General features: G+C 44.4%; 1 protein-coding gene across 4 annotated transcripts in view; it reads left to right on the top strand.

Moving 5' to 3' along the window:
* Nucleotides 1–16,767, top strand: part of SLC9A8 (solute carrier family 9 member A8) — a 59,657-nt gene that overhangs the window by 34,980 nt on the left and 7,910 nt on the right. For all 4 annotated transcript variants that reach the window (XM_039864572.1, XM_039864574.1, XM_039864575.1 and 1 more), the window contains 4 exons: nucleotides 3,094–3,232; nucleotides 4,687–4,792; nucleotides 11,904–12,020; nucleotides 14,273–14,355. In XM_039864572.1, coding sequence (XP_039720506.1) covers nucleotides 3,094–3,232; nucleotides 4,687–4,792; nucleotides 11,904–12,020; nucleotides 14,273–14,355 — 445 coding nt within the window. The remainder of the gene's footprint in view (nucleotides 1–3,093; nucleotides 3,233–4,686; nucleotides 4,793–11,903; nucleotides 12,021–14,272; nucleotides 14,356–16,767) is intronic.

Below are 16,767 nucleotides of genomic sequence, written 5' to 3' on the forward strand. Positions count from 1 at the left end.
TCTGAAAGATTCTAAGCTTTCTGGTTTTGACTTTTCTCTCATATCCTGGAGGCATGTATCAAACATTTGTGATAAAGAATTTTGCCCAAATTGGAGGTGACATCATGAGTTATTTTTATACATTAGGAGCTAAATTCAACTGCTATGTCTCTAATTTATTTTGTTTTTAAAATCTGTCAGAAGTAGGACCTTTTCTGAGCTTTTCCAGGTCTTTTTGCCAGAGAGGCCAACGAATAAGAGATATTTTCTTTTTAAAATGGGAAATGATGGAGTCATTGTAAGTAACCAAAGGTTCTTCTTGGAAAAGTGCTTTTGAAGGCCACGATCACCTCTAATGACCGTTCTCAAAACTGGATCTGCGGACCACATGTGTATGTAGTTTTCGGCCTCTACCTCCACCACTCCTGGGACACAGGCTTGGGTAGAGCCACTGGCCTGAGCCACGTCCAGCCTTACAGACTCTCCAGATATGCTGCAGACTAGTCATCCACCATCAGCGTTTGGTGCGGGCCCTCTTCGTGCCAGACACTGCTCAGAGACTATTGGATTTGACAAACGCAATCCATGGTGGGAGAAATATGCTCACAGAGAAGTGAACACTGTGGTACTAGGGGAAAAGTACTTTAAATTCATGGATTTGAGTTCAGCTTCTCAGATGAGCTGTCTTGGGAGCTGGTAGGCACTTGCAGATGTAAGAGGGATTAGGGAAGAAAGGGGCTCAGTAGACCTGCCTTGTTTTTTGCACTACAGAAGGGGGCTGTTTTCAGCTTTCCTTGGTTACAGGGTAGAATCACGTGTTTTTTTTTTAAGGGTATACTTCATAAATGATCGTTTTCAAAGCAATCTGGCACATTTACCTTTGCAACTGAATATAGGAATGATTACCCCTTTTTCGTGTTTTCATTTTCATAAGTGCCAGAAAGCTAAGTATCTTCTGTTTCCTCATTAACTTTAATTAAGTTATTTTTAGCTTTGACTTGTTACTATGACAATTCTTAAAATAATTACTGTAAAAGAAAACGTCTGTTTTCTCCAGCTATAGCTTAAGCTCAGAGTCCAGATTCTACTTTCATTTATCTTGAGTTCAGAAACCACTGGCCTCAACCTTCTCTGCATTTAAAAAAAGCAGTGACACCAGCCGGTGTACCAGCCGAGGCAGCGATATAGGGTAGGAGCTGGACACCATGCCCTGGCCTACACATCCCTTTGAAAACTGTAGGTGATCTTAGCTTTCAAAAGCACTTGCCCAATAAGCACAGCGCTGGATCCCCAAAGTGGGGTGTTAACCTGCAGTTTTCTAGGAAAGGAGGAGAAAGGGGGAGAATGTGCTTTCCGGTGAGTCTGGAAAACATTTGTGTGCAAAAAGTTAGATTTCTTTTTTTGCAGGACTTCCGAGAACCTTTATTATGTCACATTGTGCTTCGAATTGCCACGAAAGGCTTCCTGAAGTTATCTGACCAAGTTACCCTTTTATCAGAGATTTTCTTGCTTTAAAGTCATACTGATTCATGAACTTAGTCAACGCTGATTAATGAAGCTGAATATTGTTATTGACATGTCTTCGTTTTGTTTATCGACTTAGCAAAAGTTTATTGAGTGTCTTGTGTGCTAGGCTCTGCCTTAGGTCCTAGACATATGGCAGTAAACGGGCAGGCTTGGTCCTCATGAAATGATTCATTAGTTTTCACATGCTGTGGAGAAGTCAATTACTAGGAGAGCCAGTAAATGGGCTGGCCTGTGTGAAGGGGTCAAGGGCAGGTGTCCCTGAGGGAGTGACACTGACGTTGGGCTCTGAGAAACAGACTGAGAAGTTAGCTGGGGCCAGGGAGCAGTGAAAGATGACTTACAAAGAGGAGCAAGTGACAATGGGCCCCACCCTGAATGGGAAGGTGGAATCAAGAGGTATCAGGGGAGAGAAGTCAGGTCATGCTGAGAAGACCTGGCATTCTCCTGAAAAGCAGCAGGAAACTGAGGATGGGTTTCGGTAGGCCAATAACCTGACCAGATGTGCATTTTAACAGGATTATTCAGGCCACTGAAATAATTATTCAGGCCACTGAGAAATGGCTTGGTCCCTAGGAAGATAAGGATGTATATAGAGACAGCAGTTGAGGCCTAAGCTCTGGGACAGAGGATGGTAGGGGACGGAGGGTGAGAAGTAGGTGGTTTGAGAGATGGTCCGAAGATAGAATCTGCAGAAAAAATAGGAAAATAACTCCATTTTAATGGTATAATGGTCTTTCCTTCAGGGGTAAAACCAACAACTGAATTTAATGGCTTCTGGTGTTTTCCTTTGTTCTGTTGCAGTGAGAGGAAAGTTCTTTCATTTCTTCCTCCCAGTGCTCCTGATTTCACCCTCTCAGCTGCTACCTAATGGTTTCTTCTTTAGGTGGCTCCATTTTAATCTGACTTCATGCCATAGCCTCAATTTCAGGTTTTATCACAAGATCCGCCCATATTAGAAACACACCCCGTAACTCCCCCGGGCCTTCGGGATGAAGTACCAGCTCCTTAGCGTGGTTCATCGGAAGCCTTTCACAGGTCCTCTGCTGCTGCCTGCTGCTGTCACCTTACTTCTCTCCACTGTCCTCCCCACCGGCCCCTCCCCCACATTCTGTTCCTGTGCTTTATCCGTACTAACCTGTGGAATTGAACGCCCCTACACTGGGCTCCCTGCCTCTGCACACGCTGTGCCCTCTGCCTAGGGCGCCGCCCCTCATTTCTTCACGTGGTTAATTCTTCTTTATCCTAAATCTAAACCCAGCTCACACATCATGGAGGACCTCCTTGCCGCCCACGGATCTGGGTTCGGTGCCCGCCCCGTGTTCTACAGCCCTTTGCCCTGACCCCACGTGGTCGCCAGTTCCCATCTCAGACTGGGGGAGCTCCTCGAGGGCAGAGACTTTGCTCTCATCTCTAAAACTAACACAGTGCCTGAAACAAAGTAGGTGAACAAGTACATGTTTGACTCACTGAATGATGGAATGGAGGAACGAGAGAATAAGCAAGAAGTAAGTTTTGAGTTCTGAGTTAATTTTTAGTAAGTTCGTCTATAACATTTTAACTTCTTTTTGTTTTTCTTCCATTTCCTAGCACAGCTGAAGGTTTAACAAGAAAAAATATGTCAGATGTCAGTGGGTGGCAAACATTTTTACAAGCCCTTGGCTACTTCCTCAAAATGTTCTTTGGCTCAGCCGCGCTCGGCACGCTCACTGGCTTAATCTCGGCATTAATATCCTTTTCACGTGACAAACACGCAGGGCTGAGATTATTCTTAATTACATCCATCTCTAGCCATTTTCTCCAGTTCCTTAAGGGGGCCAATTTTAGTCTGACGTGTTTGCTGGAAGATTTTTATGCTTAATTTTGGTTTGAGGAGCACTTTAAACTCAAGGATTTTTAAATTTAACAAGTAAAATTTAGGATGTCACTTTTCAAAGCTGAAAAAACATACACTGTTGGATATCAGATCTGATTTCGGCGGCTTCTTAGTTCCCAGAGTATATTCAGATGATTTTCATTTTCCTCTGTCTCACTTTTCACATTCAAAAATTTGGAAGCTATTTTCCTTTGAAAATGTAAAATTGAGAAAATCTGAAAGCATTTATCTGGAAGGACCAGAGAAGAGATTTTCAAAGTGAGCTCCATCTAAGTTATTTGCACTGATTTTCCTGCTTAACAACCCATGAGCTAGCTTTTCCAGCCGGAGACGAAAAGCAGCTTGTTAAGGCCAATGACACCTTCACTGCTGTCAAAAATGCATCATGTCCACAACGGGAAGAGGCACCAGACCGTTTCTGTGCCAGCCTGAGCCTGCGTCTTGGGGAGATGGCCACCTGGCCCTCCTCCATGAGCAGTTTGTTTCACAGATGGCCGGAAAAGCCTCTTTTGCCTGTGACAGGCATGTTTGCCTGCCATCCTCTTGAATTTTCCCTTCAACGCCTTTGTCCAGAAGTCTAAAGGCTCTAGTGAGTTGGTTGGCAGCTTCTCATATTGTACCAATAAACAGAATGGAAAAGAAAACTTTTTCCAGCTCAGTATTTCCCTCTATATTTATCTTTTTCTTCAAAGGGGTAGGGGGAGCGTCTGTCATAATGAAGCCAAGTGAATGGGTGCTGTGAGCTCCAGCACAGACCTGTGAACGATACTTGAACATATAGAAGATTCTCCTTTTATAGGAGCATGACTTTAGAAATCGCGAGGAATAGAGAAAAAGGCCCTTCAATAGGGCATTGAACCCCAGAGTTCTGGAAACCCCATTAGTTAATCTCATCTGATGTCAGGAGGAGGTGAAGGAGTGACGAGACCCTGGGAGAGACCTGGCAGTTTGAGGTGTCCTCAGTCTGCAGCCCAGCTTCGCCCCGCAGCCCTGGCACACTGCCAGCCTCCAGGTCAGCATTTGTAAATAGGCTGAATTAAGTTGATTTTAATTTGCCCTTGCTATTTGTCTCAGGAATTTACATTTCTTAATTTTGTCCGATTCTCTTTCTGAAAACAACTTTCTGATCTCCCTTGTAAAGAAAAAAAAATCCGCAATGACAGATTTTCCATTGTTACCTTGGGATGTTCCAAAGTCTTTTGTATCCATTGTTCACATTATGTATTTGGGAGGCCACAGTTTTGTGACTTCTCTAGATCTCCCTTCAATTGTCCCTTGATTCTTTTTCCTTGACTACTGTCATTTACGTGCTAAAGCATATCGACTTGAGGAAAACGCCTTCCTTGGAGTTCGGCATGATGATCATTTTTGCTTATCTTCCTTATGGGCTCGCAGAAGGAATCTCACTCTCTGGTAAGCGAACAAGAGTGTGGAAATGCTGGGGTGATGGTGCGTTGTCCCGCCTCCTGAGAGAGGTTATGTCACTGGGTCACTTTCAGTCACAGGAGACGGTCACAACTCAGAAGAGCTCAAGCAGTAAAGGGAGTCTGCTGGCTGTCTAGGGATGCATCTGGATTTATTTCTCTTTACTGACCGTCCTGTAGCTCTTCCTCTGTTGCTTCTTTCCCAGAACAAGGCCTCTGAAGGGCCTGCTGTCAGAGGGCGGTTAGTCCTCTGCCTGGGCCCTGGGCCCTGGGCCCCGGCACCCACGGAGTTGCGTTCTATCATATACGTGATAGAATGTCGTAGACGTGAAATCATGCAGCATGTAGTCTTCTGTGTCTCATTGCTGTTAGTTATCAACGTTCTTGAGAGACATCTGTGTTTTTGCATGGATCAGTCATTTACACATGCTTACTGTGCCACATTTTATCCATTCGCTATTTGAAGAACATTTGGGTTTTTTCAGATTTCAGCTATGAATATTTGTGCATAGTTTCATTTATCTTGGATAAATGCCTAGGAGCGAGGTTGCTGGGTCATATGGTAAGTATATATTTTACTTTATTAGACACTGCCAAGTGGTCTTCAAAGTGACCGGACCATTTTGCATCTCCACCAGAATGTACGAGCAAATTCCAGCTGTTTCACAGACTCACTAACACTTCTTAGTTTTAAAAAGTGTAGCCATTCTGATAGGTGTGTGGCAATTTGATCTTCATGTGCCTTGGTGTGGTTCTCTCTATATGCTGCTTGGGGTTTGTTGAGCTTCTTGGGTTTAAAGCTTATGTGAGTTTATATCTTTCATCATCAAATTTGGTAGATTTTTACCCATCTCTTTAAATTTTTTTTTCTGTTCTCCCCTCTCCTCTCCTTTTGAGATTCTAATGACTTAAATTATGATAGACAGTATGCTGTCATCCCATAATACCTCTTGCCTTTTTTTCTAGTTGTTGTTTTTTTCTCTCTATGCTTTATTTTGGCTAGTTTCTATTGCTGTGTCTTCACATTCACTGATATTTTCATCTGTCATGATCAATGTCCCGAATCCCATCCAGTGTGTGTTTCATTTTAGGTGATGTATTATCCATCTATAGACGTTCCCTTTGGGTTATTTTTATATCTCCCGTCCCTCCTCCCGTGTCCACGATTGTCTCTGCCTCCTGAAGCATATGGAGCACATTTGTAACTGCTGTTTTAATGCCCTTGTTTCCTAATTTCATCATCTCTGTCAATTCTAGGTCTGTTTCTGTCCATTAATTTTCTATTCATGAGTCATAAATCCCTGCTATTTGCTTGCCTATTAATTTCTGATTGGATGCCAGTCACTGCGAACTGGATTGTGTTGTAGAGTACTGGATTTTATGGTATTCTTCGTAGAGTTCTGGATTTTCTTCTGCCTGTATCTGAGTTTCCTGGAGTCAGTCTAATCCTTCTGAGGTTTACTTTTCAACTTTGTCAGGGCAGGTCTAGAGTAGCACTAAGAACTCATGCGCTTCCCTCTGAGGACTTCGCCTCCCGTCCCGTGTATTATGAGGTCACGCCGTTCTGGCTGCAGGTATGCAGACTGTTCCTGGCCTTGTGTTCACTTCAGGAATTGCTCAACCTCGTCCTTTCCAGCAGCTCTTTCCCCAGCCTCTTGGATTCTCACCCCATGTGTGTACAGATTGGTATCGGTCCAGGATTCAGGGGGACTTGACAGTAGCTCTCCGGAGCTCGCTTCCCGTGCAGCTCCTCCTCTCTGGTGTCCTAGCTGCTTTGGCTTCCCCTGGCTCTCATCTGTCCCCTCTTCTCAGCAAGACTTGATTTAAGGTTCCCTTCCCGGAGACTCAGTCGGGAACTGCATCCAAGCAGTAAGCTGGAGCGGGGCCCGGAGCAGGAGTGGTCACTTTGCTTGTTCCCCTTCTATCAAGAGTCACCATCCTCCCCTGCCTCGATCCCAGTACCAAAGGACAGTTTTGGTTCATATCTTTTATCAGGTTTTCTAGTTGTTTATGACAGGAAGGCAGTTTGCGTAGCAGTTATTTCTTCATGGGCAAAGTGGAAGTCCCTGGTGGTCTTTAATGACTCCGTTGAACAGGATTTTTCCCATGGATCACTTTCTAGAATCTTGCATGGGTACTCTGTGAGTGGATCTTGCCAAGGAGGAAGCAGAGACGACTCTGGCCATTTTCACTGGAAGACTCTTGGTAAACATCAGGGGTTTTTTTGTTTTTAATCCCAAGCCAGTTCTCTTGGATAATATCATCCCAATCTTTGCCATCAAGTTTCCTCTTATCTTTCCAGAATTTTGGCACTTACATAAACATTACCTGTGAGTCATTTGGCTCTAGCCTAGCTATTTTTACTTCTGTTTTTCTAAATTGTTCCCCACCCCTTTGAGCTGAACACTGAGTACCTGGTGGCAGAGCTATATTTTATACATCCATTTGGAATTTGCGATGAAAACAAGGGAGTATTTTGCTTGTCTCTTCTTCAGAGAGGCAGTGTTTTTTGTTTGTAAGGGTTTCGTTTCCTTAGAGACCTCTGCTGTTCGTGCAGTAAGGCCAAAGACAGCACATGCCAGCCAAAAACACTCGATCCACCTCTGGGTAGTGATGGGCTCGGCCCTGCCCACTCTTTGCCTTTGGGATAGCTGTCACGTGGGGCTTTTAGGGAAGTGTGGGACGGCCGTGATGTGTCATGAAGACCCTCCAAATCCCGCTGTCAGAGTATAAACCGGAAAGATGATGTTTTGCTCTCTCCTCCTTCCCTTTTGTGCTCCACTTTTCCTGATTGTCTCAAAAGACTGACAGTGAGTGGTTTCCATAACCACCAGCCGGACGTTCTCTCTGTAGCAATCACTGACCTAAATCACGTGTTTAAAACCCAGTGGTTAAGGACGCCGGATAGACCTGGGTTTGAATCCCAGCTCCACCTCTCATTAGCTGTGAAACCTCAGACAGCAGACTTAACCACTCTGATTGTCAGTTCCTCATATAATGAAAGTGCCACCCTTTTATTATGTGAGGATTAAAAGGAACAATGCAAGTAAGAGTCCTGACGGAGGCATCGATGTGTATTACTTGGTCTGGTTCCCCTTTTTGCCCCAACATGATAAATTAATAAAACCCCTTTCACTCACAAAGAATCCTGGTTTCAACAGCAGGTTAAATAATCTCCCTAATTATTACTCAGAAGTATTAGCTGTTCTCAGAATCTTTGTTCTAATTCATTTGACGTTAACTATTTCTATTGTTCATTCAAGTTGGTTTTGAGGGCTCCTTTGCTCTCTGGCTCTAGAGTCAAAGATAGATAGACCAGCCCCTCCCCCCGCCCACTCCCATCCCCACCGCCCCTGCCAGTTGAGCCAACTCCGGGCTGGCTGAGGGAGGGGGATTGGCACAGAGCAACTCTATCAAGGTGGGTCACAGAGGATGGAATTTTCTAGGGTTGAAGGATGAGTCTGCAAGATTGATGAGGACATAACACTTTATCAAATGCACAGGTGTATATCTAAGGAATTCCTTTGCAGCACTTCCTGGGAGAGAAAAACTAGATGTTCATCAGTAATGGGAAAGATTAAGCTAGTTTGGGTCTGTTCTCACTATGGGATACTATGCAGCCGCTTAAAAAATGAATATGACCTATTTGTACTACCATGGGAAGAACTCCAAGATATTTTGTTAAATTTTAAGTAAGAAAGTTGGAAAACCACTCATTTATCCAGTCAGTAAATATTTATAAATGCCCACCCACCCTGTGCCAAGAACTGTCCTTGGTGTTGGAGCTGTTCCTGCAGAAGACAATAAGCAAGTAGGGAAATGTTCCATAATCTCAGGTAGTGAGAAGTGAAATGAAGTGTAATAAAGCGAAGTGATAGAGAGTGGCATAGGGGTGGCAGCGTCAGGAGATGGAGGGTCAGAAGGTCTCCCCAATGAGGCGGCACCAGAGCTAAGACTGTGTGGTGAGTAGGAGCCAGCTGGGGGAAGGGATGATAGGCAGTGGGAACAGCAGGCGCTCAGGGTCCCAGATAGGCATGAGGGAGCCTGGCACACCCCAGGAGAGCAGGAAGTCCGTGTGGCTGGGTCAGAGGGGCAAGGACCCATCCCGCAGGGTTCCGTGGGCCTGGGAAGGAGCTGGGATTCTGTTATGTGTGCCAAGGCAAATGCGGGAGGCCTCTTAAAAACTCGCTGTGCTGGTAACACATGCCATATACCTAATACGATCCTGTTTAAAGATAGATAAACTTTATAATGGCATAGTGAAAGAACTGGCAATTTGCATATTGCACTATTAATAATAGTTACCCCTGGGTAGGCGGCGGGAAAGGGGACTCTTGTTTAATTCTGTACCTGTGAGTCTGGATGCTTTATAGCAAAACATGTTTATCCTCGGGTAATTAACAGAGAAAAGTGACTCAGCCTTCAAGAAGTACATTATATTTTACCCACAGTAAGATACAATACAGTGGGAATTGTACCATGACACCCTTTACATGTCTGCCTTTTGGGCTTGAATCCCTTTACTCTGTTCCTTTATTACATTTAAAACCATTTAACTGAGACTAGAAATGGATTTTCTCCTTCCCTCTCTTCTTCCTTTCTTCCTTCCAAGAGGCTGACCATTTTATCTGCTTCCTTAAGTGATTTTTTCCTCCTAAAAGAAGTAAATGTGGCAAGAATTCTTCCTTGCAGGGCCTTTTTGTCTCTGGAAGTGAGGCCATTTGTACCATTTACCCCGTTAGTGTTTTCACAGCCTGCGCAGGTGGCAGCTGATGGACGAGAGTGGTCTGGGTGGAGAAGTCACCGCTGCCTAGGGAGGGCACGTAGGGTGACACTTGAGCTGTCCCTTGGGCTTTTGCACCCACTGCTGACCTTGATTCTCTCCTTTAGCCCCCAGAACTCTAGAGATCCCCGGACCCCAGACTAGCGAGGGATAAAGATGGTTGGTGACTGGCTCTTCACTCTTGCGTTGACCAGAGGCCCATCTTCATCTGATCTAAATTCAGTCCCCTGATGGGGCTTATTTATCTATACAAAAACTTTTAAACATTTGAATCAGTTTCCGTCATTAAAAGTTAGGAAATTTCCCATAAGAAGCAGATATCTGGCATCTCTCAGAACACCAGAACGAAGACTGGTCAGCCTGAGGCCCCAGGCACAGGGCTGATGGCAGCCCTTCGTAGATGGGCTTGTGCCTTCTTCACCGACATGCTGCCCACTGACTTAACGTTTTTATTCTTGTTTTCTGGCCCCTGAGGGGTTTGAGTTTCCTACCCCTGGCCAAATGTACTTGACTAAACTGGCCTCCCAAAGTCCGCCTGCACTGAGCCTGCCTCCTTGGTGAAGAGCCTGGGGGTAGGACAGCTCCCTGGGGGCCTGGCAGTGGGCTCTGCTTTTTCACTGAGGGAACTTCCATATTCCCCTGTCATCTGACTTCCCAGAGCCTTTGGCTTTCTGGAGCGGTTATTTAGTGTCAGGACTCTTACTGGGCTGTGATGGCCTGTCTCTGTGGACAGACCAATGACATGGGTGGAAAACCATTTGCGTCACAACTTAAATGTGCCTCGAGCTCTTCTGGGGTGCCTCTTACTTCAAGGTAAGAGCTCCAAAGCCAGCTTTGCCAGAGAATTGATAACCCTTCTCAAAGCAGGCTACTGAAACAAAGCCCTTTGAAAGCCCAGAAGCCAGCAACGTTTAGCATTGGCCTGCAGTGCTAAGGATCAAGTCCATGGAAACAGAAGTGTGTGTCAGTCCGTGCCCTCCTTCCCAGTCTCGATTGACTGCCAGACCCAGGCTCTGGTCTGTCCCCTGCTGTTTCGCATTACTTTGTCTTCTAATGGCGGGGTCAGGAGGGGTCAGCTCTCCAGGTGGCCGGCCACCTGCAGAACTACTGAGAGAACCACCAGAAGTTTTGTTGTCATGGAGTTTTGTCCAGCAGAGCAGTGGCTCAGAGCCGATCTTGAGTTTCAGCCTTCTTGGTAGTCTCCAGTAGCAAGTAAAGTCTCCTGCTCACTCCCTCCCCTCCTCCCATCTTGTCAGGTGTGGCTTGGGGGCAGCATTGCTGGAATGTCCCTGTCTAGCCTCCTTTTTAGGGAAAAATCAAAGAGCAAAGGAATTTGCTATTTCCTAAGAGGGCTAGAAGATAAAACGTCGCAGCTTATTGGGTAACACAGAGAGGAGGGTTTCCCCATATCTTCTGTGGGGCATGGTTTATGGAGCAAACTTAGCAGTTGAAATGTCTCTAGACATAGATACAATTCTATGATTTTCATCCTTTTATAAATGGAAAGTTGGCCAGTAATCCCTGCTTATACAATGTGGCAGAAGAAAGTTAAAATTTCGCTTATGGAGTTTGACTCGCAGTTCGTATATTTTGGCAGCTTATTCGATGACTTTGTGCAAGTCTCAGCTTTCTTACATGAGAGACCCTGGGCAGGGAGACGCTGAGAGGAAGCTGACATGAAGTGTTTCAGGAGTGGCAATGGCAGTGGACAAACGTTGAGACTCAAATCCTTAGTAAACTATGAAAGTTGTAGACTCACAGAGAGCTTTAAAGAAAAGGCATTACCTTTTTCAATAACACGTCTCTTTATATTATAAGAATAATTCATGATGATTACAGGAAAATTCAAAATTAAGGAAAAGTATAAAAAAAGGAAATCAAAATCTGTCCAGATTTCCATACCCAGATTCTTACACTCCCTTTCTGCCCCAGGAATGGCTCATCTGTACCCCCACCTTATATCTATGGATGACAGTGACAGCCCGCACCTGTCCTGTGATGAGCACTTCACATGGCTTATCTTCATTACCCTCCTAATAGTTCTGTGAGTGAGTGCTTTCAGTTCCACTGTACAGAGGAGAAAACTAAGGCTGGGGAGGAAACCTGGCCCAAGGTCAGCCAGCTGGGATTGAAGCTGCCAGAGAGAAGCGGCCCTCAGATATTGTTTTCTCCTTTTTCTTTTCCTTTTTCTTAAAACACCAAATGCTGTAGGCTCCAGGGACTTGTAAGAAGCGTGAGAGATTATGTGTGTATCATGCGTCAGGTGCCTTTCTGCTCTGTTCATACCTGGGTGCTTCGCCCCTTTGTCCCTTTCCAGGTATCATGGCCATCCTATTCTCAGGCATCGTGATGTCCCACTACACACACCACAACCTGTCCCCGGTCACCCAGATCCTCATGCAGCAAACCCTCCGGACTGTGGCCTTCTTGTGCGGTGAGTTCTGCCTCTGTGTCCTGCTCAGGCCGACCTAGAGCCAGCCTTTCTTCTTCCCGTTTGAGGAGTCCGAGATTTCCTTGGCCCAGAGGCAGCAGGATTCCTCAGAGCCAGATACCGCACTCCTTATATTTTGTTTGTTCCTCTGTCTTTCAAATCCCACAAAGCAAACCCAACAAATTCCATAAATACCTAACAAATGGAGCATTTGACGCCTACGATTTTAAAACCAAAAATAATGAGAACTATTTATTATGAACATTTAAGACTCATGCATTTCAATGTATTAAAGTGACATTTCCAAAAGTGTATTCCTTGGAACTAATATTGATGAGCGTTGGGCGAACAAAGACTCTGCAGTGAAAAAAAGAGTTTGGGAAATCCCGGGTAAATAAAGTTCAGCAAGTTCCAGAACTGCGAGACTTTTCAGCTGATGTACGTTGTGAATTTCTGAGAGAGGAATATGGTTATAGAGTTTCCCAGACTTGTCCACAGGATCTTCTGTTCACAAAAGCACCCCAAAGGACGTAATCTGGAGAGATTCTGCCTTAGAGGTGTTTGAACTGGGGCGAACCAGGGCGACCGTTTCTTTTAAGCAATTTCAGTTTGGGCCCTTGTTCCTCCCACACTCAGTTCACATTCCTCCCCACTGGTTTATACCTGTCCCTTTGCACAGGTCCCCCAAGTATCTGTGCCGTCGCTGTCCTCATCAGCACCGCCCCTGGCGTTTTAGTGGAGCTCGCCTCCTGGTGAAGCTCTAGTTCCGTGCGGCCATGTGCTCTGAGGCAGGGGCAGGCCGCACGGAGACTTCATTCCACGGATGAGGAGGCTCGGGTGCCGAGACGTCAGATGACTTGCCCACAGTGTCCCGGCTCAGAAGTGAGTCTAGAAGCCACGTCTGTCTCTTTCTGGTCCAGTGGGTATCTTGTCCATAGCACCCCTCTCAGAAAGTCATGGCTAAAGACTCTGACCTGACTCTCACAAGTAAATGAATATAAAGCAAAATGTCATCAATTCTAAGCAAATCAAAGCAAAATTCTATTTTGTACCCATCAGATCGGTAAATTTTAGGTTTGATATTACCCACTTCTGGCATGAGTGTACAGAGAACAAGCCCTGCTAATGGGTGTGTACATCGATGCCATCTTTTTTGATGAGTCATTCATAGCATCTGTCTGAATTTAAAAAGTACATGCTCCTTGATCCACAATTCTGCCATCAGGAATTTTGCCTGTGCATGCGGACATTTGTTGTAGTTTGTAATATCAGAAATAGAGTCTAAATAACCATTGACAGAGGATTTATTAAATTAACCGTGACATACCCATATAATAGAATTTATGCTGCCAGAGAAAAGCATAATACAGATCTGAACATGTTCTAAATGAGCTGATTTGGAAAGATCACAAAAATATTTATTGGGTCAGAAAAAAATTCAAGGAGAAGGGTGAGTCTACTGTCCCGCTTGTAGACTTGTTTTAAAAAGAATATACATTTGAAGAAGAAACACGACCAAAATGTTTTAAAACAGCCTCACTGTTTTATGATGTTCAACTGTTTTAAAATACAGTCTTTGTCTCCCTAGCTATTAGGCCCCTTCTGGAGGATGTCCCAGTTTCAGCAGGGAGCCTCGGACTAGAAATGTGTGCGGTGCTTTTCCTTAGGATACACAAGCCACTGCTTGTACAACGAGCATAAATGTCGGACTCTTATTGACTCATGGAGCAGAGCCAAAAGTTGGAAATGTGTCTCTTCCTGCAAATCCTGCAGGGTGTAAGGCGTCTTCTAAACCCATGGCTGTATTAATTAAAAATGTGAAGTCAATCATTTTGGCTTTGTCCGCTCTGGCAAGGAAGTCAACAAAGGGCCCTTTCACGTTAGTCATGTGGCGTCTGAATTTTTGCCACTTTGCCACCGTTGGGATCCTTGCTAATCACAGTGTTCAGCAAATGGACTGATTCATATATTTATCATCTTCCCTGGGTGGGAGAGTATTTATTTGCATGACTGTTTGACAGTTGACTCATTAAATTAGGAGATTCTGAATAGCAAGCACATGTTGCTTGTGTGATAGAAAAGAATAGTTCAAGTTCAAGTTTCACCAAGGTATTGATTGCAGGATTTTCCAGCATATAAGCAAAATGTTCTATTGGATTCTGACTTGCTTGTGAATATTTGCTTGCTTAACAGCTTTGTACTTGCTGGAAAAAAAATCGTTGAAGCTGAATAATTCATTCTTTGGTTTGTTTCAGAAACATGTGTGTTTGCATTTCTTGGCCTGTCCATTTTTAGTTTCCCTCACAAGTTTGAAATTTCCTTTGTCATCTGGTGCATAGTAAGTATTTTCCTTGCTTTTTTTATTTAATTACTTACTCATAGATCAGTAACCACATGTTCTGGATTTATTTGTCGATAGCCACATAGACTCTCCTGTTTAAAGTTTCTTTTGTTAAAAAAAAATCACAAACGTACAATAAAGGGAAAAATAAATGAATATTCCTAGAAAAGGATTTTTGCTTCTTTTTACATCTTAAATGGCCTTGAATGTTAAGGTCTTCTTTTAAAAGTACAAATTCATGTGTTTTTATGTTAGGCGGTAAAAGCATATTTCAGAATTAACTGTGTAATTGAACATAACCATGTAAAAACGTTATTCATGGAAAAAAGAAAATAGACCAAATGTTCCCAGTGCTTGTAGAACTAGAGATGATTTCTTTCCTGTTTTCTGGATCATTTCTAATGCACATTCTTCTTGCTGTTTTCTTCCGCTGTGTCCATTCATAAGCCTGACCTTGTACGCTTGTTTAGAGTAGAGATTACAGGGCCCTTAGCTCCCTTGGAGACTTATCCAGAGGAATAAATCATCCCAGGTGATTCTTACCATCAAGAAGATTTGGGGAAATGTAATTGGACTGGTGGTGACAGTAGGAGACAGGTGAAAATATACCTCTAAAAGAGGAAAACAGAAGTTCAATTATTTGCAGTAGAATCAAATCCTTTTGGGGAATGAAGTGGGGAAAATATAAATGTTTAGCATTTAAGAGAAAGGTCCAGCTCCTAACAGTTTGGGCATTTGGCCTGGTGTTTCCAGGCAACTTGTCTGTGTTCCTCCTACGTCCTTGTCCCTCGGTGTGAGCTCATCTCCTGTTGGCCCTCCTCCTGATTCATAGTCCAGTCCCTAATCTGATCTGTTTGTTGTCTTTTTAGAGCCTGTATTACCTTAAGACACTTAAGAAATACACCTTATTATTGTTGAATGATCATAATTCATCGTCAATTAACTGTTATTACCAACTCCACATAATAAACACAGCTGTTGAGTGAGAGGCAGACTTTTTTTTAAAGCACAGTCGTCTACCATGTGCCAACCAACGAAGCCTATCTGTTTGGCATGTATGGAACCCGGGGCACAGAGAAGATAAGGAAACCTAAGGAAAAAGATGTTTCTCCTTGCAATCTGGGTGCTTCCACCTCTCGGTCAACAAGAGCGAGTCGCTTTGTCACTGTTATCTGTCCTCCAAAACGAGGACAGCAGCAAGCCTTTTCAGAATGTAGTCTTTAGTGCGGTCAAACCTGAAATGCAAGTGTAGGAATGGAAGGTTGGATTCCAGGGCGTCACACAGGGAGGCGACTGTCTCACCATGGGTTGGGAGGAAAAGGAAAATGAGAGCATGCTCTGGAGTGGTGACTTTTTTCCCCCTGAGCACATAGGCTGGCCCAGCCTGCGCCCTGCAGATGGATGGCCTCAGTCTGGCTCATTAGTCAAGAGCATGGCCTTTGGGGACTGAACCAGGTTTGAAACTTGGCTCTACCACTTCCTGCCTGGTCAACTCGGACCAGTTACTTAATCTCTCTATGTCTCCATTTCCTTGTCTCTAAAATGGAGACAATAATTCCTACTTCATAAAACCAGTGCAAGAGTCTGAATCTAACTAGATAACACATATAAAATGCTTAGCGCATTGTCTGGCATATAAATGTTAGACGACTGGGAGCCATTATTAACTTGATTATCCAGGGCGCACGGTCCAAAGCACACTCAATTTGTGCTGGTTAAAAGGATAAACTTAGAGCCTACAGAATGTGCGAGTGTATATTATCCTTTTCAAGTTAGTTCTGGTGAGAAGATTAAAAAGTGAAAGTAAATTAATAAGTAGTTCTAAGTATCCACTCAGATAAGATTTAAACTTTACATAAAGCTGTATTTTAAGACCGACGTACCTCTGGAGATGGTTAGGAACCAAAATCCATGGCAAGCAACTGGCTAGGCAGATGCACTTGACCTTTAGAACCTACCTACGCATTCCTTTTGCTCAGGAGCAGCGCATTCCTTCCTTTCCCTGAGGAGTGGGGCCCCCGCAGGAGAGTCAGGAACACCTTGTCTGTCCCTCCAGAGCTAGCCCATTGAGAATTAGCACAGGCATGCCCCACAGTGGAGCACCTTTGGAGCTAGATTGCCCTTAAATTAATCTCCAGGTACCTCTGCATGGCCTCTTGGCATTTGGTTTTGTTCTGCTGTCGTTACTAAAGCCATCGCCAATACCTTGTGAGGCCTCTCTGACCGCTGAGACGTGAGGTGCAAAGCTGTATCCTTTCCCAGGCTCATACAAACCAGGCAACGAGGGCAACACACCCCTCTGGGTTTCTGACCAGAACTGTTCTTCGTGCCTTTATAACCAAGGGGAACGCTGTGTTTATAAAGGGTGTGTTGCAAGGCCTGTGTGAGCCTCCACGAGCTCCAGCCTGA

The sequence above is a fragment of the Pteropus medius genome, unplaced genomic scaffold, assembly GCF_902729225.1.
Source record: "Pteropus medius unplaced genomic scaffold, Ma_sr-lr_union100, whole genome shotgun sequence".
Classification (NCBI taxonomy): domain Eukaryota; kingdom Metazoa; phylum Chordata; class Mammalia; order Chiroptera; family Pteropodidae; genus Pteropus; species Pteropus medius.